This window comes from Cololabis saira, chromosome 10 (genome assembly GCF_033807715.1).
Source record: "Cololabis saira isolate AMF1-May2022 chromosome 10, fColSai1.1, whole genome shotgun sequence".
NCBI lineage: Eukaryota > Metazoa > Chordata > Actinopteri > Beloniformes > Belonidae > Cololabis > Cololabis saira.
The window spans coordinates 5,350,713-5,377,990 of record NC_084596.1 but is presented as its reverse complement, the minus strand read 5'-3'; the positions used below and the strand labels follow the sequence as shown (position 1 = coordinate 5,377,990).

Here is a 27,278-nt window from a genome sequence, read left to right as displayed (position 1 = left end):
AGAGCTTTGGGAAATGAGAAAATGTTGCTCTATATTCGTCACTCCTCCTGTACTGATGGAGCTGGTCAGCCTGCAGGCTTCTCTCACAGCGATGACCCGTCACCGACATGATCTGGCCAGTTTCCAGCCCAGCGTCAGAGAGAATACTACAGCTGTGCTCCAGAGGCTACGTCACCTCCTTGTGCCGTTTCTCCGGTTTCTTTTCATTTTCTTTCCTCTCCTCTTCTGCATCCCAGTCATCAAAATAGTTAAATTCACCAAATAAATTAAAATAAATTACAAAATCACTCATGTCGCCGTCCTGCGGTAGCCGGTTCTTCTTTTCTGAATCTCCGTTGCCGTGGTTACCACCAGGCAGTTGATTCACCGCAATGATATTAAAGTTATCAGGCAATTTGACCAAACTTGTTTTTCCAAGTGTAGGTTATAAGTTCTAACCTACACCTGGCAGCCAATCAGAATCGAGTATTCACACAGTCCGTGGTATAAAACTATATAACAATCAACTATATAACTATATAACAACCAACTATATAACTACATAAGAGTCAACTTTATAAATTATATAACAATCAACTATATAACAATCAACTTTTATCTATATAACAACCAACTATATAACTATATAATAACCAACTATATAATTATATAACAATCAACTTTATAACTCCATCTGATACTGCACTACCCACAGTTCCACAGGTGAGGGGGGAACATAGATCCCAGTCAACAGCGTCTCAGGCGTCTCTTCACTACAGCAGAACAGAGTCCACATGATTACAGATGCTGATCCACCTGTAGCTTTCACCTCCCAATAGTTTATTTGTTTGTTCCTCACAGCTGCCAGTGTTGTTGCTGCTGCCTCTGTCGTCTGTCAGTCTCCCGGACGCCATGATGGGTGCCATCCAGGAAGAGGGTGAGAAAAAAGTGGGATTATGAATGTATTTGCTTTTACATCTCCTCTGACTGACACGTGTGATTGTGCTGGTCTGCCTAGAGGTATTTGATGTATTTGATATCAGCAGGACTCAAACTTTCCTCAATCTTCGCTCTGTTTTTACACTTTTATTTTGTATTGTTTTGCTTGATAGTTTTGTTTCTTTTCATTGTTGTTTTGGGATTTTGACTGGTTTTAGCCTGGACAGCACTTTGGTCAACTCAGATTGTTGTAGAAATAATGGATGAAAGAGTGAAGGTAGGCAGGAGCCACTTGGGTGATTGTTTGGTAGCCAGAAGCAGAGCTTTGAACTTGATCCTGCAACTGGAAGCCAGTGCAGAAGATTAGCAACATGAGCTCTCTTGGGTTGGTTGAAAACCAAACATGCTGCTGCATTGTGGGTAATCTACAGAGGTTTAACTGAGCAGCAGGGAGGCCGAACAACAAGGAATTACAGTAGTCAATAAGTGATATGACCAGAGCCTGAACCAAGAGCTGTGTCGTATGTTCTGTCAGGAAGGGTCTGATTTTCCTGATGATGTAAAGAGCGAATCGGCAAGACCAGGAAACCGAGGCAACATGGTCATTAAAGGTCAGGTGGCTGTCTAACATGACACCGAGATTCCTGGCAGAAGATGTGGGCACAAGTGTGGTGGAACCTAGCTGCTTATCTGAGGAGGTGAGGAATGACTGGCTGGACAGACAATAAACTCAGTTTTGGACAGATTTAGCTGAAGTTGACGGTCCTTCATCCATAAAGAGACATCAGAAAGTGTTGCCAGGTGGGAAGGAAAGGAAGAGCTGGGTGTCATCAGCATAGCAGCGGTAGGAGAACCCATGAGAGCTGATGATTTCCCCTAGTGAGATGGTGTGAAAAGTGAAGAAAAGAGGATATTGAAATAATTGGACTATCACCCTGAGAGTGGATACTCTCCTGTACATATTTGTAAATAGTGTTTTTTGTTGGTTTGCACTGATGAGCACAAGTTTGAAAGCAGGGACAGAATAAACCCACCACCAACAAATCGGCTTGCCATCATTTTTATGGCACAACAGGAACCCCGTCACAGATACCCTTCGGATGGATGTGTATTTTTGTAATTGAATGTGTTTAACGCTTTGATTACAGCATGTGCATCTTTTTGCATGTGTCTTCCAGACTCGTCTGTGAACAGAGATCTGACAGAACCAGCTGCTGAAATAAAAGCTGACGTACCGGCGATGACTCTCCATCATCTTCTGTCGACACTTCGGTCCAGACAGAAAAGGCAGGCGAGTCGCCTGACCTCCACCTTCGACTTCAACAGCAACCTGAAATGGAAGGAGTGGACCGGTTCTCTTCCAAATGGAGTGGTCTCAATTGAGAACAGCTATGCCAGACGCACTGACTTTGTCTGCAAACACAAGTGTCATGCCGGCTTCTACAACGCTGACATGGGTTCTTACTGCAACTACCCTCAAGATGGGAAAGAGCAACGCTCATCCTCCTTTGAGATTCTTGTGAATGTAGACAACTTTGAAGTCGTTGAGTGGAAGTCAGCTTCATATGGTTTAGTGCCAGAATTTTCAGTCAGAACCTGCTCCACTGAGGATATCTATGTAGGCAAGAACAAGTATGGTCTCGGGATGGTAGACAAGAGAATCAGAGCTTTTCTTCTTCCTTGGATAGGTTCTGTATATCAATATACAGACTACGAGGTCCTAACCATTTCCCAGGAGTTTGAGAGCCAGCACATCTTTGAAGTCAAGTACCAGACCAACAATTCTGAAATCTTTCATTATCCTCCGGAGAACATGCATACCTCCACCATCATCAACAACGAATGCAGGCCAGTCACTGAGACAGTGACTATCTCGAAGTCGACCACAGAAGAGAGAAGGTGGGACATCAACGGCTCCTTTGGGTTTGGAGTCAGGTCCACCTTCACAGGAGGACTGCCCAAGATTTTCTCCAGCAAAGTTGAAGTCAGTGCCGACATGACGTTCCAGTTCTCCAGAGGACAGACCATAAAAGACGAGTCCTCCAACACCATTTCTACAACACTCACCACCCCAGCAAACCACCACTGCAGAGTCCAGATGCTGGGTGTTATGTACAAGAGCAACATCCCTTTCACCGCACGAGTGAATCGTTACTACAGAGACAGGGAAACCAAATCCACAGTCGTCTCTGGGATGTTTCACAGCAACAAGATTGGAGATATCCAGGCTGTAGTGGACCGGTGCGAACCTGTAGCTGACACCAGACCTTGCTCTGCTGGGAGGTTCCCAGAGTCAGGCCGAGACACAAAGCAGGACTCAGATGGAGAAATGAGATAACAAAAGGCTTTTATTGAATTCACCGGAGACCTCGGACTGAGTGACAAACAAATGGCTATGAACAAAACTAGACACTATACTTTGACTATAAAGAGAACAATAAACACTCCAAGAGGAGGGAAACATAACTAATAAAAAGAAACAAATAAACACAAAACGTTCCATATGGAGGCAAAACCTGTCTATATAAAATAATTTGGTTGCAAACACAAATTACTCTTTAACGAGGAATAAACAAAGGGCTATGAATCTAAGCTAGGGTATAAGTTAACAGACAAAAAAATCACTCGTCACGAGGAACCAACGGCTTACTATGGCGGTTACTATGGTGATTACTATGGTGGTTACTATGGTGATTACTATGGCGATTACTATGACGGTTACTATGGCGATTACTATGGCGATTACTATGGCAATTACTATGTTGATTACTATGGCGATTACTATGTTGATTACTATGTTGATTACTATGTTGGTTACTATGGCGATTACTATGTTGATTACTATGTTGGTTACTATGGCGATTACTATGTTGATTACTATGTTGATTACTATGTTAATTACTATGGCGATTACTATGTTGATTACTATGTTGATTACTATGTTGATTACTATGGCGATTACTATGTTGGTTACTATGGCGATTACTATGGCGATTACTATGTTGATTACTATGTTGATTACTATGTTGGTTACTATGTTGATTACTATGTTGGTTACTATGTTGATTACTATGTTGATTACTATGTTGATTACTATGGCAATTACTATGGCGATTACTATGTTGATTACTATGTTGATTACTATGTTGATTACTATGTTGATTACTATGTTGATTACTATGTTGATTACTATGGCGATTACTATGTTGATTACTATGTTGATTACTATGTTGATTACTATGTTGATTACTATGTTGATTACTATGTTGATTACTATGGCAATTACTATGTTGATTACTATGTTGATTACTATGTTGATTACTATGTTGATTACTATGTTGATTACTATGTTGATTACTATGTTGATTACTATGTTGATTACTATGGCGATTACTATGTTGATTACTATGTTGATTACTATGTTGATTACTATGTTGATTACTATGTTGATTACTATGGCAATTACTATGTTGATTACTATGTTGATTACTATGGCAATTACTATGGCGATTACTATGTTGATTACTATGTTGATTACTATGTTGGTTACTATGGCGATTACTATGTTGATTACTATGTTGATTACTATGTTGATTACTATGTTGATTACTATGGCGGTTACTATGGCGATTACTATGGCGATTACTATGGCGGTTACTATGGCGGTTACTATGGCGATTACTATGGTGATTACTATGGCGATTACTATGTTGATTACTATGGCGATTACTATGGCGATTACTATGGCGATTACTATGGCTATGGACATGGATCAAAGTTCTGGTGCCACATGAGGAAGGGCAGGTGACCTGAAGCGAGAGGAGAATTACTTTTCAAAATAAAACAGGAAATGACAGGACAAAACAAACCCAGGACAAGACAACCTCACCACGGTGTGACACCCAGAGTCTCATTAAAACATTTAAATCTAAATCAATTTGATCAGGGTTCACATGAGACCCAAACAGGAAGTTTATACGATATGTGCTAAAATTCCCTCATATATATATATATTTTTTTTTCTTTTCCCTGCCGAGAACAAAACCTACTTTCACCAATATGTAAAGAAGTACTTTGTCCTGTGGAACTGTCAATGAATTTGAGTTTTTTTAATTAGTTATTACTGGGGGGTGGGGGGGGGGGGGGGGGGGGGGGGCTGTGGCCTTCGTGGCGCTCAAACCCGGAGACTGTGTTGGGGGGCTGATAGGAGGGGAGCTGGAGCCGGGGAAGGCGTTGAGATGAGGGGGGTGTGGTTATCAACAAGTGAGTGTGTGTGAGCGGTAAGTCTTTGAACTTTGCCTCAGGTGTCCTGAGGGGAAGGGAGGTTAGTGGGGGCAGAATATCTTGTTTTTCATTCCTCCAGGGAGATTGTGACTGGAGCGGCCTGCCAAGCCGCCCTGTCAAGGTCAGATTGTAGAATCAACAATTGTATTTTGGACAGGCAGATTCCAGTAATTTTACATCTGCCTTAAGTCTCTGGTTCATAAATTGGTGACTCCAATTAGACAAATTTGTGGTCAATTCCAATGCCAAGCTGAGCTTCCAACTTCTCCAAGGTCTTTTCCATCTTGCCAATTAGTTCAAAAACCGCAGCTAGCTTGCGATTTAGCTCCCCCAACGTTAAAGTCTGAGTGTTGGTCGCACAGCTTATCCCTCTAGCCATGTCAGGCAGCTTTAAGAGGGCCAGAACAGCTGTCAACGACTTACGTTAGTTAAAGGTATAGTCTTTAATGTTGGACCTAGCAAGATTTGAAAGTGGCACCTCCTCTAAGCCCCACCCCCTCCTCCCCCTCCTGTCAGCGCTCCCACAAACTTTGGGGAACGCGCATTTGCAGGAGTCGAATCGTGCGTCCTTGCCCACCCAATCAAAGTTATGGGGATTATTTTTTTATAATTTAATTTTTTTGTAAATCTAAAAATATATTACAGAATATCTGTACCGTTTCTGATTGGGTGGGCACTGTGCATCATTTTTAGACACAACAATGAACGCATACCGCAAAAGTTGTGTCTCGGAGGAGGGACCGACGTCCCAGCAAAATGAGCACAACAGAGAAGTTCAGAACAGCACACAGAGCACACACTGAAGGCTGATTTATGGTTCCGCGTTACACCAACGCAGAATGGTGCGTGTCGCCGCGTACCCTACACCGTAGGCTACGGCGTACCCTACGGCGTAGCCGTGGCAACAGAGCCTGCACGGCACCGCAGCGCACCGCCACACGCACGGGCGCTCTCCGCCCTCGCCGGGATGGAGACGCCTCCAACCCCACGGACCCCCATACTGGGGAGGTGGTATTTTTGGCTGCGTTTTCTCGTTTTCTGCGTCATTCTTCAGCAAACGTGACTCGAGTGTGTGAAGTTTTCCAACAAGATTTTTGACGTGACAAGTGCACACATGGGACAGAGGGGGGCGTGGGCGGGGCTTAAAATGAAGGCATCTGATTGGTTCTTTTCCCCCTTCCAATCCTACACAGGATTTTACAGGATTAAAGCTGTCAGAGAGGTCGGATTTTTTTCTTTCCTTTTTCTGAACACATTATTCACTGGCTACTCTCAGGATGGAAGGACCATTTCACCCAGTATAACAATAAATGTTTTTGAATATGATTACAGACTATACCTTTAATTAGTCGATATGCCAGGAAACCGCCAACTCCAAAAAGCAGAAATCCTTTTATAATTAATCCAATTATTTAGGCATCTACATAATACCATCCTCGACCGACAGAATGACACATGATCCTCCAGTGCTTCCAGGAGTCCATCATGTATCCGGCAAAAAAATGTCCCGTCGGGGCAGGAGGGCTCCCTTGTCCCCTGACTTCTCGTCGGAAAAATTTGGTCAATTGTGCTGAGAGACCAGTTAACCAATTCCATGATTGTAGAGAGTTTTGGAGGATGTGAAAAAGAGAGGCTCTAAGACAAGACAAAAGCAGCAGCAGGGCAGATAGGGAGGGAGAGGGAGCAGAAAAGCGTCCGCCTTCACTGAGAGCCGGAAGAAGAAAAAAAATATTTAATGCTTATTTTCTTAACTCTTTCTTTCACCCGTTCCCACCGTTGACCCGTATGTAACCTGCTAAAAAGAGTTAAGTGAATCTTGTTACCTGTGGACACGCCCACTACCTCACTGACTAGACACTCCCACTGGAAACGCCCTTTGAACCCTGGGCCAATGGATGCAGCTCCACCTGCACCATCCTCCACTCTCAACCAATCAGCAGCTCCACCTGCACCATCCTCCACTCTCAACCAATCAGCAGCTCCACCTGCACCATCCTCCCCTCTCAACCAATCAGCAGCTCCACCTGCACCATCCTCCACTCTCAACCAATCAGCAGCTCCACCTGCACCATCCTCCACTCTCAACCAATCAGCAGCTCCTGCTCAGCTCAGACACTCATCTGCTCAGACACTGTTGCTTCACCATCACCAAACATTTTCTCTCAAGCCTTAAAGGAAATCTGCAAACCACCTGGACTAGGTGATAATAGGTGATAATCTAGTCCCTGTTTGAAAGGCCTTTGTTTTTGTTTTTTCTATGTTATATGTTGTGTCCTTTTTGTAATGTTTGTTTAATCATTTTGACAATATACTGCAGTTAAATTCAAACCTTGGTCTCAGTGTTTCATTGTCCTTCATTCAGCTCCTTGAGTCGAGCCTTGCACTTGCCCACACTTGGTTGTAGCCTGATTATATTTGCTACAAACAACTCAAGACTTTGAAGTCTGATTTTTGCTGGAACAGGAATTATAATTCAGTCTTTAATTCTGCCCATGTGTGATCAATTATACCAATTATATTCTAGTCAGTTTTATGACTATAATGCTTTGCCGTCACTCATGCCACATGGTGGGAACTCCTCCAATTCTTCTTTACCAAGTGTGTATTTCTTTACGTGGTGTGTCTGACAGTCAGTTACTTCCCAAGTGTGAACTCAATTAGAACGTCTCTACTTAGTTTGGGAGACTGTAACTCAAGGTTTTACACACGCTTGGGGAAGTTTCCATATTTTCAAGCGGCTGTGACAAAATAATGTTTCTTTTTCAGGTGTTTTTGTCAGATTTCTTTTGTTATTATTGTTTATTTTACTGATTGCTGTTTTTAACCTCCAGAACCATCATCTTTGGTGATGTCATTAATGACAGCACCTGTTTCTGATGACATTTTGTTGGCCAGTTGTGTGTTTTATGGCTCGTTGGTCTAGTAGTATCATTCTCGCTTCGGGTGCGAGAGGTCCCGGGTTCAATTCCCGGACGAGCCCCAGTGAATTATGCAATTTGTGGTTTTCTCCTCCAAGTAGCAAAGATTCAAGACTGTATTGATTTACCTGAAGACAAACATGATGATGTGTAAATGCTGAAAACCCACATCTTGCTCCTCTTTCATACCAAGAGATCAGCTGGTAAGCCGTAGTCAATAAACCCTTTCCCCTTTTTTTTAGTTGGGCTTTCTTTTTTTGTGTGATATTTCAACAACCCATTTACCTATTTTAAATTATGAAATATTGTGTGTATTATTGAACTCCGTACCCTCCGTGAGGGTAGCTAAACCAAAGTGTCCTGTAAAGAATGAATGTGAGTTAGGAGACCAGGGGCCTTATGTACTAAGAGTGCGGCGCACAAAAAACGTGCGTACGCCACTTTCAACGCTCACGGTCGGATGTACAAAGAATGACGTGAACGTAGAAAGCTGCGGTCCTTCACTCACACATTAAGGCTGTTGTACGCACTTTTCTGAGGTTTTGTCCGTTGGCGACACTCACTGGTGATGCAGTGAAGTGCAGAATATGAGGAAACTTAACGTCAACAATAAATTCACGACCACGTGAAGGACACGACAGTCCCCACATCACCAGATAAGTTACACAAGAGTGGAGCTGCAACAATCTCACAATCAACCACATGATCTGAACAAACAACTAAAGGAGCTCAACGATGGAACCTGCAAATCCTGATGGAGCTTTGGCTCCGTTAGAGGAACCTGCTGATGCAGGATCAGGAGCGAGTCCTCAGGCACCACACCGACCTGCTGGTCCAGGACTAAGACTGAACCATCAGCTGGTTCAGGTACCAAGAGGATCTTCTGGATCTCTCTCCTGAACTGGACCAGCTGCTCCGGTTCAGACCAACATGATGCTTCAGCTGGAGCTGCAGGTCGGACATCTGTCGTCATGACGACCGTATGGGACGAGGACTGGAGATAAAAGCCAGACCCTAAACATCCCATAACTGTGTCTGGACAGAAATACATTAAAATTAATTTTGAGGCAAAAACCGGTGTTGTGCCAAAAAGTGATTTCCTGCCAGAATCTGATTTCTTCTGATTTGTGGCCGCGGGAGCGCGCACAGCAGCCCGCTGAACGAGAGCGCTAAAACGTCAGATTTCAGATTATGAAGCTCAAGAATGAGATCAAGTCATATTTAGGCAGAAACAACCTTTCATTAACTGTATTTGGCCTTCAATCACTTTTTGGCACGACACCTGTCTCTCCTCCTGCGGATGAAACACTCCGAGTTAACTTTGCTCTTTATTTCTCACGTTTGCACCTCGATAATCCCGTCGCCACAAATTGTCTTTATTTCTGCAGCAGAGGAATCAGATCGTAATGCTTCATGTTTTAAATATAAATTGTATATTGTTCACATTGTTATACTTATGAGAGAGGTGATCGCGGACATCCATAATGTGTAAGACTCAATAAACGTGTACATTGGTCTTAATGCGTTAGTATATAATATGCATGACAATAAAGCAGAACGAGGAGCCGCTTTTCATCCACCAAAAATTCTGGTGTCGGTTCTTAAAATACAAACAAGAAAAGCAGAGTGTAATGATGCACTAACGCTGCCCATAAACATTAACAAACCTGTACGATCATAATAAAACCACAACTCTTCACCGAACGCAACGCAAAGCAAAGAACAGCATAATGTAGGTGTCAAAGTGAATCCCAGAAGGGCCGGTGTCCTGCATGTTTTAGATGTTTCCCTGCTTTAACACACCTGATTCTAATTAATCATCATCACCAACTTGTCATCAAAGTCTGGATAGTTCTGTTGATGACACAGTCACTTGTATCATGGTGCAATGAAGCAGGGAAACATCTAAAACCTGCAGGGACACCGGCCCTCGAGGACCGGAGTCCGACACCCCTAAATGCCCCAAAATGAATTATTTATTCCAGCTCAGAGCATTTTCTTGTTAGGATGAGCGGTTTTTAATGGATAATTATCTTCATATCATATTCAAACATATATTTGAGGGAGGAGACGGGGCGGAGTGTTGTGCTCCCGCATGTGCGCTCAAATCCACGCTGATTGGGATGTACAGAGAAACCTGCGTGGATTTGGGCGAACGCACAGCTTTGTACATATGAATTTTTGCGGTCTTGTTAATTCCACGCACGGATTCACGTTGAAATCCACGCACTCTTAGTACATGAGGCCCCAGATCTAACTATCCTTCTTCTCTGGAGGTCAATTTTACATAAATATAAAGAAACCAAGATTACCCAGGTTTTACTGGTCACCAGTTTGGCCAGTATGTGGATTGAACCCATGACCTTGGCGTTATTAGCACCACGCTCTGACCTTCTGAGCTAAACGGCCTTTGTGGTGACGGATGCTTTGACCAACTAAGCCACAGGGCCTCCACCACCTCTCACTTACCTCGTCTCCATGGTGATTTATCTTACCAAAAACAACCGGGGCCTCACATACTGACGTTGCATAACCCCCCCCCCCAATAAAAAGTGATGCACACCATGTTCCACACATGCCAGGATGTACTAAAATCCCCTTTGAGTAGATTTGGGTACACAAACTATCATTTTACAGTTTCTAACTATAAAGTAGTAAAACCTGCTTTTATACACCAAAAAATGTTCCCCTAAATCTCCTGAAGTCAAGTGAGATAATCCAACCTAAGACATACTATGACCTGAACACAGCACCTTGAGCAGCTCAGCCAGAGATTTCAATCAGACAATTTAGAGAGTAAACTGGATGATTTTAACTGGTAACCAGTTTGGTCAGTATGGGGATTGAACTCATGACCTTGGTGTTATTAGCACCAAGCTCTGACCTTCTGAGCTCATTAAACAACCTCAGACCATGACAGAAAAGGCTTTGTGGCGCAATGGTAGTGCGTCTGACTCCAGATCAGAAGGTTATGTGTTCAACTCACATCAGGGTCATCAACTTCCAATTTTTTTATTTATCTATCCTCACGAGTAGAAGCCAACTACCTGTTGATGATGTCACCTACTCTCATCCACTTGGCATTATGAGATTATGAGATTGCGCAACACCTTTGTTTGTGTCAGTGCTGATGAGAAATCAGCTGGAGCCGCGAGCGGCTGAGAAGAAAACAGAGCTCCTGGTGGATCTGATCATTCCTTATCGCCCGTCTACATCCCTTTTTTAATTCTCTCGACAGCCACCAGGTTTATGAACATCTGCACCTCAGAGTTGGATCACCAAACAGACGTTTGCGCTGTATAATAAAATCGCCACGAGCCACCCCCCGACCAATCAGTGGCTTAGAGGGTGGTGACGTCAGAAATAGTGCCGGCTCAGCCCGGTTAGAACCTCGGCAGAATGGTTACAGAAAAAATATCTGCTTGGCTCGGCCCGCCTTGGCACATAGTGCAAAAGCGCAAGACAGGGCCGTGGCGGGTAGAACCGAGCTGAGATGGTACTAGTGGAAAAGGGCCAATAGATAGTGGGACACTTTGCACCAGCAAGCTATAGGCTAGCTTGAGGAGCATATCAACCTGATAACCGCCAGGGGCTTCATCTATAAAGCTCGCTTGCACACAAAACAGGGCTTGAAAGATGCGCAAGCACCTTCTACGCAAAGGTTGCGATTTAAAAAGAAAAAAATAACCTAAAAATGTGTTATCTCTACACCAACCCTGACCCTCGCGCACGAACATTTTGAAGATATGGGGAAATGGGGACGCAGGCGGTGAGATGGTGAAATGAAGGCCCTGTGGCTTAGTTGGTCAAAGCACCTGTCCAGTAAACAGGAGATCCTGGTTCAAATCCCAGCAGAGCCTCTAAACTCAAATGTCTTGAGATGCTGAAATATCACATATCTCTCACTGCTTACTTTTTGCAGGGTACTTTGTCAAAAGTACTCCTGCTCTTAGTGGATGCTCTCTGTTTTGTCTTTCTATTGGAGCCTCTTCTTTTCATATCTTGCCAAAATGTCTAAAATCATGGAATTGGTTAGCTCTTCTCTCAACACAATTGACCAAATCTTTCTCGACGAGAGGACAGGCCAGTGTTGTACCAAAAAGGGAGTTATTAGTGGAGTTATTAATAATCATCTTTTGATCATTATTAATAATTCATCAAGAAGATTACTTATAAAAAAGAATCAATTCAAACCTGACTTATCAGGCAAATAATAACTATCACCAAAATCACTCAAATGTGTTGAGATGCCTGAAAGATCACATATATCTCACTGCTGGTTCTGGCAGTATTTCTCACACGCTTGCTTATTTATAGCAGAGTACTTTGTCAGAAGTACTCCTGCTCTTAGTGAATGTGGATGCTGTTTTGTCATTCTATTGAAGAACTTCTAATCTCTCCTTATTTAACCGGAGAGGGTAGATAAAGAATCCTCTAAAGAGTGAATGTGAGCTAGGAGACCAGATCTAACTATCTGAAGGCTCTATAACCACAGAGGGACTTGAACCCTCAATCTTCTGATCCGAAGTCAGACGCCTTGTCCATTAGGCCATGTGGTCCACGAGTGGATCATCTTTCTCAAAACCTCAGAAATGTGCGTGCACCAGAATTAATGTGTGCGTGAAGGACTACAACTTGATCGTGATCATGCAGATTTGAACAATTCCAGGTACATATCAAAGTTTTCTGTTGCAGCTGAAGTTAGTCTGGTTGGTGAACTCGTGAGGATGGATAAAACAAAACTTAACGTTCATTATGACCCTGATGTGAGTTGAACACATAACCTTCTGATCTGGAGTCAGACGCGCTACCATTGTGCCAAAGAGCCTTATCTGACATTTCTGAGGTTGTTTAATGAACACAAATCTAATCATAGAGGGCAAAAAGTATTTAGTCAAACCACCAGTTGTGCAAGTTCTCCCACTTAACCAGATAGGAGAGGCCTGTAATTTTCATCACAGATATATTTCAATTATGAGAAACAAAGAAAAAAAAAAAGGCCAGCTTAAATGACATCATGTGACCCAGCACAATTCTCTCAGATATGAATGAAGCAGATCTCTTCTAAGACTGATTTCTTTCTGATTATCTCTTAAAATTGATCAGATTTGTTTGGAACTGTGAAGGGAAACAACTGTTGGAAATGATCCTTCGTATTGATCAGTGACCATCATTAGCATCACTAGCTGAAAACGACTGTATAAACTGCTTAAACATCATTCAAGAACATACTCATGATATTAGATACATTCATCACATATTTAAGGGTTCTTATGGACATTTTAGGGTAACTCCAGCCCCCTAAAGCAGGTCTAATGGTGTCCATGTTTCCATTTCCCCGTGTTGTTTTTTGAGGTGGAGCCTCGTGGATTGATACTACAACATCATGTGGGTAAAAGCTTGATACCTTTGTACCTGGTTGTGTGGGAGACTGACAGGTTCCACTGAGATTTGAACTCAGATTAGTGGAGTCAAAGTCCAGAGTGCTAACCATTACACCATGGAACCCTGTTCAGCTGTTATTGTGGTTTTATGGTCGTCCTGAAACCAGAACATGAGTGAAAAGCAATATGCGCCTGAGCATCTGACAGAGTGCTGTCCATGGTGCTAGGAGCGTCTGGGTGTTTAGGGTACCAGGGCCCTGGTCCTCCAGGCCCAAGGGCTGGCTCTTTCACTCCAGTGGCCGGTCGGGGGGGGGTTTAAAAGCGGGTCCCCGGGTTCGGACGGTGAGCCGGGTCTTTGGGTGGCTCCAGGTGAGCCGGGTTGTTGAGGTTGTTGAGTTTTTGTTGGGGTCTGCTGGTGATGCTGCTGGGGTCTGGTGGTGGAAGCTCCTGGGGTCTGGTGGTGGAGCTAGTGACTGACATGTTTTGAAAACGGCGGGCATGACGAGAAAAATCCAGTAAAAAATCTCTCTAATATGTTTCTTTTTTTCCTGTAAAGTTGGACATTTTAAAGTGTAGGTAAATGGAGAATGACTGGCTTTTGGTCAGTTGTGGAACTGCAAGGAAATTCATTTCTGCATGAGACCCAATGCGAGAAAGAGATGGTCGACCTTCCTGTCCTGAGCACCAAGAAGAGGACTGGAGTGGTTTTCCAAGATCCAAATAATATTATTGCAAAGTCATAGATGTTTCCGCCCAGTTTTGAACAGGGGACCTTTCGCGTGTTAGGTGAACGTGATAACCACTACACTACAGAAACTTGCATGCTTTGAAAATGGTGGGCGTAATGGAAAAAAAAAATCCTATCTTCAAATCATTCATGTTAGAAATAAATGTATGACTTCATATAATTTGTCCTGTTGTGGTAAAATTAAAAATCATCCATGGTATTGACATGCCGGATATGTGTTTCGTGGCTCGTTGGTCTAGTAGTATGATTCTCGCTTAGGGTGCGAGAGGTCCCGGGTTCAATTCCCGGACGAGCCCCAGAAATGCCGTTTGTGATTTTTCTCCTCCAAGTAGCAAAATTCCAAGACTGTAGTACAGGGGTAGGCAATTCCGGTCCTCGTGGGCCCCTGTCCTGCATGTACAGTTTTTTCTGAATCCTTAAGTACATTTTTTGTAACATTGGCTATTTTTGCTAAACTCTACACACAAATGAGAAAACCTTTCACCAAATTATCAAAACTTTATAGTTCTCTTGTAAAATCAAACACAGTTTGATTAACTCTACACACCTTAGTAAAAATGGTGTTTTCATATCAGACAGTAAACACATGCCATCATTTACTAAGCACATAATGTGCCAACTACAAACTGATGGTATGAATACAAAACACATCTGGCTTTTTTCTTTTTCTGTGCACAAGGTGGCTAGGTCAGTTTGAGGTCATACTTTTGTCATAGTTCTGTAAACACACAGGGATCCAAACTTCAAGTATTGGTGTTTATTCACACTCGTCAAAACAAAGACACAGCACAGAACACAAAATAATACATTCACAAAAAAAAGACAATCAGCCTACATCATGCCGTCTCTCTGGGTCCGGCCACAAAATCTCATCCACATGGCATGCGATGTCCTCCAGTCCAAGGCACTGGGGAAAATACCTCCTTGCATGCCGTATCCAGGCCTGACATGATGCCTGCTCAATATCTCCATATGCCTCCTCCATTGCTTGTAAAAGGGCTGCGTGTTGATGGGGAAGGCGGTCGTGGACTTTCCAGCGCCGGGCAGAAAAGAACTCTTCAATTGGATTTACAGTAAGAATGGAGAGTATGGGGGGAGGTTGAGTGCCATGAAGAGTGGGTGATCGGTAAACCAGTTGCGGACCAAAGCAGCCCTATGGAAACTAACATTGTCCCATATGATGACATATCGGGTCTGCTCTGGCCCTTCTTCTTCCCCCTCCTCGTCCTCCTCTTGCTCCTCCTTGTCCTCTTCCTCTAACTTCCTCTAAACCTCTCGCTTCTTCACCTCCACGTCCTCCAACTCCTTCACCTACACGTCCTCTTCCTCCAACTCCTTCACCTCCATGTCCTCTTCCTCCAACTCCTTCACCTCCACGTCCTCTTCCTCCAACTTCTTCACCTCCACGTCCTCTTCCTCTTGCTTCTTCACCTCCACGTCCTCTTCCTCCAACTCCTTCACCTCCACGTCCTCTTCCTCCAACTCCTTCACCTCCACGTCCTCTCCCTCTTGCTTCTTCACCTCCACGTCCTCTTCCTCCAATTCCTTCACCACCACGTCCTCTTCCTCCAACTCCTCTGATTCTTACTCTTCTTGCTCCTTCCATTGTACTCCACACAGACAGCTTACCTGTGGCTTATTTATAGTGCTTAGGCTGATTGCAAAGTGAACTAATTCTCTAAAATTTTTTCACATGTGAAAGTGTGCCAGACAGTTGGCAAAATAGTGTAAATAATAGCCATACATGTGTATAATTTTGCTAGGAGTGTTTTGGAAATTTGGCAATTGAGTGTAAGCAGTGAATTGTGCCTACAGTTTTGCAAAGTGTGTGTTACAAAATTACAAACTGAGTGCAAAGCAGTATTTGTGCTTTTAGTTTGGCTAACTCAGTGAGTGGTTTTGCTATGTGTGTTAATAGTTTTAGAAATTGTGCTACAAGAACATGATTAGCGCCTAAGCTTTCAGAAAAAACTGTAATAGAATTGTGCAGCCCTGGATGACAAGCTGATGACGATGATTAATTAGAATCAGGTGTGTTAAAGCAGGGAAACATCTAAAACATGCAGGACACCGGCCCTCGAGGACCGGAATTGCCTACCCCTGTAATATGACAACTATGGGATTCAAACCCATACGTGCAGAATACAATGGATTAGCAGTCCTTCACCTTAAACTCTCGGTTTAGTACTCTGCTATAAATAAGCAAGCATGTGAGTAATACTGCCAGAACCAGCAGTGAGAGATATGTGATCTTTCAGGCATCTCAAGACATTTGAGTTTAGAGGCTCTGCTGGGATTTGAACCCGGGATCTCCTGTTTACTAGACAGGCACTTTGACCAACTAAGCCACAGAACCTCCATGAAGACCCCATTGAGATAAGCAGGTAGTTCCAGTTCCAGTTCTGCTCCTCCTGTGTCCCATCTGCCCTGATTGTCCGCACCTGTGTCTCGTTATCCCCTGTGTCTCGTTATCCCCGGTGTATATCTGGTCTTGTCTTTCCCTGCTCCATGTCGGTCCGTACTGTTTCCTCCCTCCATGTGTCTTGTCAGGTTTTTGGTTTTTGCTCTCTTGTTTTTGTTAATCCTGCTCTGCAGTGTTTTTGGTTCTTTTTAGTAAATAAATCCAGTTTTTTTGCAACCCCTGCTCTCCTGCGTTTGGGTCCTCAACAAACCACACCCGTGACACCCACGAGTCTTTATGTCAAACGTTATTGCAGAAAATCTGAACTAGCACATATCAACCAATCAGAAAAAGGGGTGGGGCTAATGCATGCCAATGAAGGTCAAGTACTCAATACAGAGTCCGATGACACCACCCATGACTCTTTATGTCAAACCATTCAAAAGTTATGGCAGAAAGTAGGAACTATCAAATATGGACCAACCAGATGAAGTGGGGGCGCACTTTTTGGCATCTATCGTTGCCAAGGTAACGCTTTTGACTGAGAAAAGTAATGCGCGTCGTCGCAGGACGGAGATGCACATTTTGATGTATAACACACCTGGGTGCACGTTACGGCTCGGGCTGTATTAACGGCCAAAGACATGGCATAAATTGCGGCAAAATTTCACGATTAATTCAAAATGGCCGACTTCCTGTTCGGTTTCGGCCATGGCGCCAAGAGACTTTTCTTTAAGTTGCGACATGATACAGGTGTGTACCCATTTTCGTGCATGTACGTCAAACCGTATTGTGGGGCTTGAGGCACAAATTTTTTTCTGTCTGAACCAATCAGATGAAGGGGGGGGGCGCGCTTTTTGGCGTCTAGAGTCGCCACAGTAACGCTTTTGACTGAGAAATGTAATGCATCCAGCAGGAAGAACTTTACACATCATTTGGCTGCATGTGTTAAAAATGTTGTCAGAAGTGGGATTTGAACCCACGCCTCCACAGGGAGACCCTCAGTGAACATGAAGGAAACATGCATCAGATACATTGTTATAAATACGAACTCTTTCACCAAACCCTGGACTGTCATCAAAGACATGTGATGTCATTGATGATGTCACCAGTCTCACCCAGTAAAGTCAATAACCAGAACAGCAGTGGAGGTGATTCCTTTCTGCTCGCCTTCAACCTGGACTCTACACTTCAAACAAACTTCATAAGTGTAGCCGGGCTTCTGATGTTAGTGCATTAAAACAATGATCTAAAAGAAAAGAAAAAATAATGTTTTAGAGGAGGAAGATTTTTTTTCATAATGCACTTCGAGAAAAAAGTCAGAATGTCGAGCAAAAAGTCGAAAAGTAGAGATTAATGTTGAAGTACAATTTCGAGAAAAAAGTCGAAATGTAGAGGGAAAAGGCCCCTGTGGCTTAGTGGTCAAAGCATCTGTCTCGTAAACAGGAGATCGTGGGTTCAACTCCCAGCAGAGCCTTTAAACTCACAGAACAAGAATTTGTAGATGATTCTTCCACATGTTTGGATCAAGTCTTCACCTTTTCCTCTCACACGGTGATTGATGAGAGTTCAACAGCACAACATTATCTTTGAGCTGTCAGTGATGGAGCACACAGGCATTTGTAGTGCATATGTATGAGACCCTGCAGAGACCATGACCTAGAAAGAGACAATTAATCAAAGAAATGAACAATATAAAAGGCATTAAAATGTCCCAAGGTGTGACATTTGTTTGACAACAGAAACAACAGGCATAGTAAGTAAAGTATTTCAGCTGCTGAGGTTCATTCAGTAAGGCAGTGTTTCCCAACCCTGGACCTCAGGTCACACTGTCCTGCAGTTTTTAGATGTCTCCTTGGATCAACACACCATTCAAATCATCAAAATCTTGCTGTTTGAAATTAGGATGTGAAGATTTTAACTCAGTATTGCATTGAACAATTTTAAACATTGCCAATCAAGGTGGGACTCAAACCCACAATCCCTGGCTTAGGAGGCCAGTGCCTTATCCTTTAGGCCTCTTGGGCTGTGGAAACCCTGATGAACTGCTACTGATCCAAATGCTGCTCCTCCACACATAAACATATTTTTTTGTGAATAAATAACCTGAAAAAAGAACAGTGTTCAAATAAATGCTCAGGAAGAGAACGATCATGCTGGTGTTGTTGACTGGTAAAAGCTGTTCTGTTCAAAGATGCTCTCAGTGGTACCAGAGGATGTACTGATGGTATCATCACAAGTTTCAGACTAAACCCTCCTGCCTCATGTAGGCGGAGTTTTAGGTCGTCTTCAGTGAGTCTGAGGAAGGATCTGCTGCCAGCTTGTGAAAGGAAGACGTGCAGGTGTGAGATGAACACCAGCTTGTGAAAGGAAGACGTGCAGGTGTGAGATGAACACCAGCTTGTGAAAGGAAGACGTGCAGGTGTGAGATGAACACCAGCGAGTGAAAGGAAGACGTGCAGGTGTGAGATGAACACCAGCGAGTGAAAGGAAGACGTGCAGGTGTGAGATGAACACCAGCGAGTGAAAGGAAGACGTGCAGGTGTGAGATGAACACCAGCGAGTGAAAGGAAGACGTGCAGGTGTGAGATGAACACCAGCGAGTGAAAGGAAGACGTGCAGGTGTGAGATGAACACCAGCGAGTGGAAGGAAGACGTGCAGGTGTGAGATGAACACCAGCGAGTGAAAGGAAGACGTGCAGGTGTGAGATGAACACCAGCGAGTGGAAGGAAGACGTGCAGGTGTGAGATGAACACCAGCTTGTGAAAGGAAGACGTGCAGGTGTGAGATGAACACCAGCGAGTGGAAGGAAGACGTGCAGGTGTGAGATGAACACCAGCGAGTGAAAGGAAGACGTGCAGGTGTGAGATGAACACCAGCTTGTGAAAGGAAGACGTGCAGGTGTGAGATGAACACCAGCGAGTGGAAGGAAGACGTGCAGGTGTGAGATGAACACCAGCGAGTGAAAGGAAGACGTGCAGGTGTGAGATGAACACCAGCGAGTGAAAGGAAGACGTGCAGGTGTGAGATGAACACCAGCGAGTGAAAGGTTCTAGTGCTGAGGAGCAGTGATGTGAAACACTGTGGTAACGAGCTGCACAGAAGTAAACTGCTCTGCTGCTCACACTGAAGTTCTCCACGGTTAATGTGCAGGTCTGGTCTTTATCTCCAAGTAGCAGTCATCTCACGATATTTGAGATTAGAGGCTACAGAAACTGTGCAACAGGTTATTGATCATCGTTCAGTTTCTATTTCTATTCCGAGCGAGAGGTCCCAGGTTCAATTCCCGGACGAGCCCCAGAGATTTATGCAATTTTTATTTTTTCTCCTCCAAGTAGCAAAGTTTCAAGACTGTAGTACAATGCTTTACCTGAAGACCAACATTGGCATCATGTGTGAATGCTGAAAACCTACATCTTGCTTCTCTTTCATGCCAAGAGGTCAGCCGGTAAGGCCTAGTCCGTAAACCCTTTCCCCTTTCTTTAATTGGGCTCCTTTTTTGTTTTATTGCCCCAACCAATGTGCCTTTTTTAAATAATAAAATATTGTTTGTATTATTGAACTCTGTTCCCTATCTCCCTCCCTGAGTGAACAAACCTTCGTGTCCTTTTGTAGAGGTGATAATTGACCTTTAGTACGGGTCCTTGGGCCCTAATCAAAGGTGGTGTTGTCAGTAAACAGAAAAAGATCTTCAGATCCCAAACTTAAATAATAGTGAACGTGCCGCCACATAAAGATATATGTTACCTGTCTTCTTGCACATATATGCGTGAGACTATATGTCTAATTTAATGTCTGTCAAGTCAACAATTAGGACTCATTTCCCCAAAAAGTTTGAAGCCATGTACACATACGTAAAGTCTGATTGTCCAAAACATATTCTTCCCCAACAAAAAGCATTACACTTATGAAGACCTCATGTTTCTTGCATTGGCTGGGAAACAAACCCAGGTCAACTGCTTGGCAAGCAGCCATGTTGACTGCTATACCAACAACGCTGCAGGAAAGTACCTGAAACAGCTGAATGAGACGTCACAGTTTTCCAGCCACATGAGAAGGTGAGCAGTCATGTCAGGGAAAGTAACTCTTTGATGATGGTTTCTTCAATATCACAAGCCACTTACCGCCATTTGTCCCTTAGCTTATACATCAACTTCTTGTTGTATAAGCTGCATGTTTGCAGGTATATTCAGTTAGACATGTGTTGTCATCCATTGCATTACAGCATTCTCTTAGAAAGAGACCATAGACTTGGAGAGGTTTGATAATGACAACTGTCATTGACATTTGAATGAACAGATCTCTCTCTTTGTACCCACTCCTGACTGGATCAAAGCTTTCTCAAGAACCCTGGCAGTGACGGTCAGCCAACGACTGTTCACTGACGAGCAACAATAATCACCTCAATATTCATGAGGGCTGTTAAAATGTGATGACAGTTCAGTCTGCTTTCTACTGCTTAGATAATGTTATGGACCAACAGGAAGCACTTACTACACTGAGAAACATTGTCAGTGTTTGTTTTGGGCCAATGCTAATGCCCAAGTCTGACTTGTGTTTCAACCAAAAAAACTAACGGTATTTGGTTTTTAAAGCTAATTCCTTACATATTTTCTTGAAGAACAGGTGGACATTCAACTGCTGAAATGATGTCCAGTTTGATGAAGACATGGGCACAGTTGAATTGGTCATAATTACGAAGAGGTTAGGCAGCCAACGCAACAATCAGACAGAAGCACAAACATATATACAATAGAAGAAGAAACTGATCATATTTCTACACTGAATGGAAATTGAACCTGGGTCATGGTAGTGAAAGCAGCAAATCCTGCCCACTAGACCTCCAGGGAAAAACGTTATGCTCTCTTAAAGGGGTTGTATTACTACATTTAGTTGACTAATGTTTCTGATTCAATCAAACAAACATATTTATTTCAGATTTAAAGAAAGGATAACTGGTGTACTTCCACTTTATGGACACTTTTGTTTAATGTTTGAGTTTTGTCAGAGAAAGTACTTGATGGCACATGTACAAAGGAAATCCTGGATTGCTCCAATTCATCCAAGATGAGCTGGTTTTCAACTTCAGAGTCCACTGATGAACTTATATGTTTGAAGAGAAGAACTGACACTTTGAAGAACTGACTAACACGTACTTTGGTTGGTCTTTTTTATTTAAATTCATCATGTAAATGACACAATTGATCAAACATTACACTTGTCAGTTTAGATTAGCATGAAACTCTGGTGACATCAACAAGAAAGTATTTAAGTATTTAAGGTAGACTTGACCTTGTAAGGCAGTTTATTAGGAGGTGTGATCATGAAGAACCACTCTTCTGTTATTCAGCAGGCGGGCCATTAGAAGGCCGTCTATTAAGTTTGGTAAGATATAAAGACGTTCACAGTCACGATAGCCAGGAACCGAACCTGGGCCGACTGCTTGGAAAGAAATGTAAAACTAACTTAATGTAGGCTGATGTTACCTATTAATGCATGCTGGGGATAACACAAAAAACCCACTGATTAGTTTTGAAAGACATTTTGGTCTACGGTTAACAACTGCAAGTCTTCTTGCATGTTCAAACATTAACCGTTGTTTGCAGGATTTGAACCTGCGCGGGGAATCCCCAACGGATTTCAAGTCCATCGCCTTAACCACTCGGCCACAACAACTTGTCACATGCTTGAACATTTGGCTGAAATAAATGTGTGTTTGTTTGAATCAGAAACATTAGTCTGAGGTTTGTTCCCGTACTTATCTCACAGCTAACCTGCCGGGACCAATTTTGTTGTGAACTATTGATGACAGATTACCAGATGTCCTCGTTAGTATAGTGGACAGTATCTCTGCCTGTCACGCAGAAGACGGGGGTTTGATTCCCAGACGGGGAGAAAGCCTGTTTTGGATATGCATGACTGATACATATGAACAATGGTCAATAAGATAAAAATCACTCTTCCACACAGCAACAGGTTATTGATCATCATTCAGTTTCTATTTCTATTCCCCCTTAATGTTATAAAAAACATCTAGACCGGTATGATGTGACCGTGATTTTTTGTTTGCCGGATACAAGTTTTGTGGCTCGTTGGTCTAGTAGTATGATTCTCACTTTGGGTGCAAGAGGTCCTGGGTTCAATTCCCGGACGAGCCCCAGAGATTTATGCAATTTGTAGTTTTTCTCCTCCAAGTAGCAAAGTTTCAAGACTGTAGTACAATGCTTTACCTGAAGACCAACATTGGCATCATGTGTGAATGCTGAAAACCTACATCTTGCTTCTCTTTCATGCCAAGAGGTCAGCCGGTAAGGCGTAGTCCATAAACCCTTTCCCCTTTCTTTAATTGGGCTCCTTTTTTGTTTTAATGTGCCTTTTTTAAATAATAAAATATTGCTTGTATTATTGAACTCTGTCCCCTATCTCCCTCCCTGAGTGAACGAACCTTTGTGTCCTTTTGTAGAGGTGATGATTGACCTTTAGTACGGGTCCTTGGGCCCAAATCAAAGGTGGTGTTGTCGGTAAACAGAAAAAGATCTTCAGATCCCAAACTTAAATAATAGTGAACGTGCCGCCACATAAAGATATATGTTACCTGTCTTCTTGCACATATATGCGTGAGACTATGGGCCAATCCCAATTCTCCTTCACTCGCCCTTCTTTTCTCCACTCGCACTTCTTTTCTTCCCTAAGCCCTAAAAAAGAAGGGGGAGATTTTAGGGCATTTGAGATCTAGGGCACTTGGCCCAGGTGCCTGTCCCAATACTCCCCCTACCCCTCGTTTCCATCCCTAGCCTGATCAGGAAGCTGAGAGCCAAAAGCTGTTTTAATTTCAGCTGTAGCTCTGTTAATATGGCACTTATATTCCATATAAAAAAATGTGCACAGAAATATTTACAAAAAAAAAAGTTTGCAGTGTATGTGCTGCTACTGCTGATGAGGTGTCCTGTCCACCATTTTCTCTAAAAGGTTCAGGAACCTGTCCATGTGTTCTTCATATAGTTTTGTACTTGTGTGGTTTTACTCACTTGGAAATACTTTTAAATTGTCTAATAAAACTTGTTACACAACAGTTTTCTCTTCTGGGGTTTCTCAAAGTAAGGTAATGTCTCAAATTATAAACTGTACAACGAGATCAATAGTAAAATAAGGATAGTGAGAGAATCTGCAGTAAAAAAGGCTTTATTTGCTATATTCAAATACAATTTTTAAAAAGAAAAAAGTAAACATTGCACGTGTGACACCTACAAGTGTATGTGCACAATTGTGTATTGGTTTTATTTTAATTTTGAGTTTTAGCCATGTAAAAGGCCTATTTTAGTTGTAATATTTGTGTTCAAATTATAGTAGGAGCGCTACCTAGTTACGCCACCAGGGGGCATTAAGAAGCGCTGAGTATGTCTTGGGCGTTGCGCAGTGGTATCACCGGTATATGAACCACGGAGGCTACCGTACTTCAGACAGCTTGCAGCCTGCTTGAAGAACGCAACGTAATTCTTTTGTCTTTATTTTCCCCTGTAAAATACAGGTTAGTAAAATGTGCAAAAGCATCACAACTAATGGCAAAGGACTCATAAGCCTTTATGTTTTTGTTTTATCTAAGCAACATGCAGAAATATCGTGTTTTAGTTTATTTTGAGACTTGAAAGAGTACACGTGTTTTACCATTCACAGTTAGCATACGTTTTGGTGTGTCATTGTTCATGTGTTAGAGAGTATTTCATGGTATTTGAGACCAACTATTTTAATTAATTCATTTATTTCTATTACTTTTAAAAACGTTCTAGAAATGCAGTAAGACTGTAAAAAGAGTAAACATTATAGCTTTAAAACGGTATAACAGTATTTACTGAGAAAGCAAACTAAGAGACTGATTAAAAGTAACAGTATAATTATAAATGTGAGTTTTGTAACACATACAGTAAAAATGTATTTCATATACAGTAGTTTTGGTACAGCAGAAGAAATACCAAATAATTAAAGCTATAATCCTATAGTAACAGTTTATTGTGAATTGTGAACATGATTATTGGGAATATGTGATCTGTGATTATTGATTGTATGACATGATGATTGAATGTAAAGAGAGAAAAAAGAGAAAGTGATTGAAAACTAAGATTCTGTGAATAAAGACAGCTTGCAGCCTGCTTGAAGAACGCAACGTAATTCTTTTGTCTTTATTTTCCCCTGTAAAATACAGGACTGATCTTCTGTTACTTGCCTCTTATCTTGAGGCCTGTAACACACGCAAAACAAAGAAAGGTGCTGTTCCATATAAAAAAATGTGCACAGAAATATGTACAAAAAAAAAGTTTGCAGTGTATGTGCTGCTACTGCTGATGAGGTGTCTGGTCCACCATTTTCTCTAAAAGGTTCAGGATCCTGTCCATGTGTTCTTCATTTTTTTGACATCTTCTGTCTTCTTTGGCGGCCTCAGCTTGAAGGAAGTCCTGCATAGAGAGTTTCTTTTTTTGGGGGGATCGGGGGGAAAGTGGACCTGATGCCTGAAGCTTCCAGCTTCCTCTTCCAGCTGGTGAGGCAGAGCTTGAGGCCGATGTGCTGGCGTCTTCCAAAGTGTTCTGAGATACTGAGTCACATGCCTGAACATTTGGCTGGAATAAATGTGTGTTTGTTTGAATCAGAAACATTAGTCTGAGGTTTGTTCCCGTACTTATCTCACAGCTAACCTGTCGGGACCAATTTCAGTGTGAACTATTGATCATGGATTATGAGATGTCCTCGTTAGTATAGTGGACAGTATCTCTGCCTGTCACGCAGAAGACGGGGGTTTGATTCCCCGACGGGGAGAAAGCCTGTTTTGGATATGCATGACTGATACATATGAACAATGGTCCATAAGATAAAAATCACTCTTCCACACACCATAGGCAGTTGTGCTTTTCCTGCTAAAAAAGCTGTCATTGTTTTTAAAGCTAATTCCTTACATATTTTTCTTGAAGAACAGGTGGACATTCAACTGCTTAAATGATGTCCAGTTTGATGAAGACATGGGCACAGTGGAATTGGTCATAATTACCAAGAGGTTAGGCAGCCAACGCAACAATCAGACAGAAGCACAAACATATATACAATAGAAGAAGAAACTGATCATATTTCTACACTGAATGTAAATTGAACCTGGGCCATGGTAGAGAAAGCAGCAAATCCTGCCCACTAGACCTCCAGGAAAACACGTTATGCTCTCTTAAAGGGGTTGTATTACTACATTTTGTTGACTAATGTTTCTGATTCAATCAAACAAACATATTTATTTCAGATTTAAAGAAAGGATAACTGATGTACTTCCACTTTATGGACACTTTAGTTTAATGTTTGAGTTTTGTCAGAGAAAGTACTTGATGGCACATGTACAAAGGAAATCCTGGATTGCTCCAATTCATCCAAGTTGAGCTGGTTTTCAACTTCAGAGTCCACTGATGAACTTATATGTTTGAAGAAGAACTGACACTTTGAAGAACTGACTAACATGTTCTTTGGTAGGTCTTTTTTATTTCAATTCATCATGTAAATGACGCTAGTAGGGCAGCACGGTGACTTAGTGGTTAGCACTGTTGCCTCACAGCAAGAAGGTCCCCGGTTCGACTCCCAGGCCCGGCAGGGGCCTTTCTGTGTGGAGTTTGCATGTTCTCGCCGTGCTTGCGTGGGTTCTCTCCGGGTACTCCGGCTTCCTCCCACAGTCCAAAAACATGCATATTAGGTTAATTGGTGATTCTAAATTGCCCGTGGTTGTGAGCATGGTTTGTGTGTTTATATGTGGTATACTGGTGACCTGTCCAGGGTGTAACCCCTGCCTCTCACCTGAAATGAGCTGGGATAGGCTCCAGCAGACCCCTGTGATAAAGCGGGTATAGATAATGGATGGATGTAAATGACACAATTGATCATTACACTTGTCACTTTAGATTAGCATGAAACTCTGGCATCAACAAGAAAGTATTTATTTTCATTGAGGGAGCCCAACTAAAAAAAGGGGAAAGGTTTTACGGACTACGCCTTACCTCTTGGCATGAAAGAGAAGCAAGTAGGTTTTCAGCAATTTTTACAAATCATGTAGATCACGTCCATGATGTGAATCTCCCCTTCCACCACATCTCAAAGGTGTTCTATTGGTTTGAGATCTGGTGACTATGGAGGCCATTTGAGGACAGTGAACTCATTAACATGTTCAACAAACCAGTCTGAGATGATTCAGGCTTTATGACACTGCAGTCATAAAGGGATGGACACTAACTGAAAATTATAGGTATAAAAGCCTTTAAAGTGTACCACATAAGGTTCATTTGCTAACGTCTCCTCAGGAAGAAAAAGCAGTGTTAGAAAGAGGAGTGAGCAGACAGATAAACACATGGACACATTTCGTTGTATTCTTCCAAGATAAACCCACATTTCTCCCTGAAACAACTTACCTATAGATGATACATTTCCTAACATTAACTAATGCAAATAAAAATAATAAATAATAAAAATTGCTATTTGCTTGAAAGAGTCAAAGTTCTACTGGATAAAGGACTTGTTGTGGGGGCAGTGTTCTTGGATCTAAAAAAGGCCTTTGATACTGTTAACCATAGCATCCTACTGAGTAAGTTAAATCAATTCAAAATGT

At 42.5% G+C, this 27,278-nt stretch overlaps 2 protein-coding genes and 11 non-coding genes across 13 annotated transcripts; 7 read left to right on the top strand and 6 right to left on the bottom strand.

Annotated features, from left to right (window-relative positions):
- The first annotated feature begins 1,784 nt into the window (after nt 1–1,784).
- Nucleotides 1,785–3,628, top strand: LOC133451760 (natterin-3-like). The gene is made up of 2 exons (XM_061730901.1): nt 1,785–1,805; nt 2,201–3,628. The coding sequence occupies exons 1-2, from the start codon at nt 1,785–1,787 to the stop codon at nt 3,254–3,256; spliced, it is 1,077 nt and encodes a 358-aa protein (XP_061586885.1). The 3' UTR covers nt 3,257–3,628.
- Nucleotides 3,422–4,726, top strand: LOC133451759 (prisilkin-39-like). The gene is made up of 2 exons (XM_061730900.1): nt 3,422–3,427; nt 3,554–4,726. The coding sequence occupies exons 1-2, from the start codon at nt 3,422–3,424 to the stop codon at nt 4,724–4,726; spliced, it is 1,179 nt and encodes a 392-aa protein (XP_061586884.1).
- Nucleotides 4,727–8,110: 3,384 nt separating this feature from the next.
- trnap-cgg (transfer RNA proline (anticodon CGG)) lies at nt 8,111–8,182 on the top strand. The gene has a single exon. It is a non-coding gene; the product is annotated as a tRNA-Pro (tRNA).
- Nucleotides 8,183–10,455: 2,273 nt separating this feature from the next.
- Nucleotides 10,456–10,529, bottom strand: trnai-aau (transfer RNA isoleucine (anticodon AAU)). The gene has a single exon. It is a non-coding gene; the product is annotated as a tRNA-Ile (tRNA).
- Nucleotides 10,530–11,044: 515 nt separating this feature from the next.
- Nucleotides 11,045–11,116, top strand: trnaw-cca (transfer RNA tryptophan (anticodon CCA)). Its single transcript has one exon. It is a non-coding gene; the product is annotated as a tRNA-Trp (tRNA).
- A 791-nt stretch (nt 11,117–11,907) lies between these two features.
- Nucleotides 11,908–11,980, top strand: trnat-agu (transfer RNA threonine (anticodon AGU)). The gene has a single exon. It is a non-coding gene; the product is annotated as a tRNA-Thr (tRNA).
- Nucleotides 11,981–12,606: 626 nt separating this feature from the next.
- Nucleotides 12,607–12,679, bottom strand: trnar-ucg (transfer RNA arginine (anticodon UCG)). The gene has a single exon. It is a non-coding gene; the product is annotated as a tRNA-Arg (tRNA).
- Nucleotides 12,680–12,876: 197 nt separating this feature from the next.
- On the bottom strand, nt 12,877–12,948 carry trnaw-cca (transfer RNA tryptophan (anticodon CCA)). Its single transcript has one exon. It is a non-coding gene; the product is annotated as a tRNA-Trp (tRNA).
- A 608-nt stretch (nt 12,949–13,556) lies between these two features.
- Nucleotides 13,557–13,628, bottom strand: trnaq-uug (transfer RNA glutamine (anticodon UUG)). The gene has a single exon. It is a non-coding gene; the product is annotated as a tRNA-Gln (tRNA).
- Nucleotides 13,629–14,476: 848 nt separating this feature from the next.
- On the top strand, nt 14,477–14,548 carry trnap-agg (transfer RNA proline (anticodon AGG)). The gene has a single exon. It is a non-coding gene; the product is annotated as a tRNA-Pro (tRNA).
- A 1,986-nt stretch (nt 14,549–16,534) lies between these two features.
- trnat-agu (transfer RNA threonine (anticodon AGU)) lies at nt 16,535–16,608 on the bottom strand. The gene has a single exon. It is a non-coding gene; the product is annotated as a tRNA-Thr (tRNA).
- A 1,448-nt stretch (nt 16,609–18,056) lies between these two features.
- trnat-cgu (transfer RNA threonine (anticodon CGU)) lies at nt 18,057–18,130 on the top strand. The gene has a single exon. It is a non-coding gene; the product is annotated as a tRNA-Thr (tRNA).
- A 4,118-nt stretch (nt 18,131–22,248) lies between these two features.
- On the bottom strand, nt 22,249–22,330 carry trnas-uga (transfer RNA serine (anticodon UGA)). Its single transcript has one exon. It is a non-coding gene; the product is annotated as a tRNA-Ser (tRNA).
- Nucleotides 22,331–27,278: the final 4,948 nt, after the last annotated feature.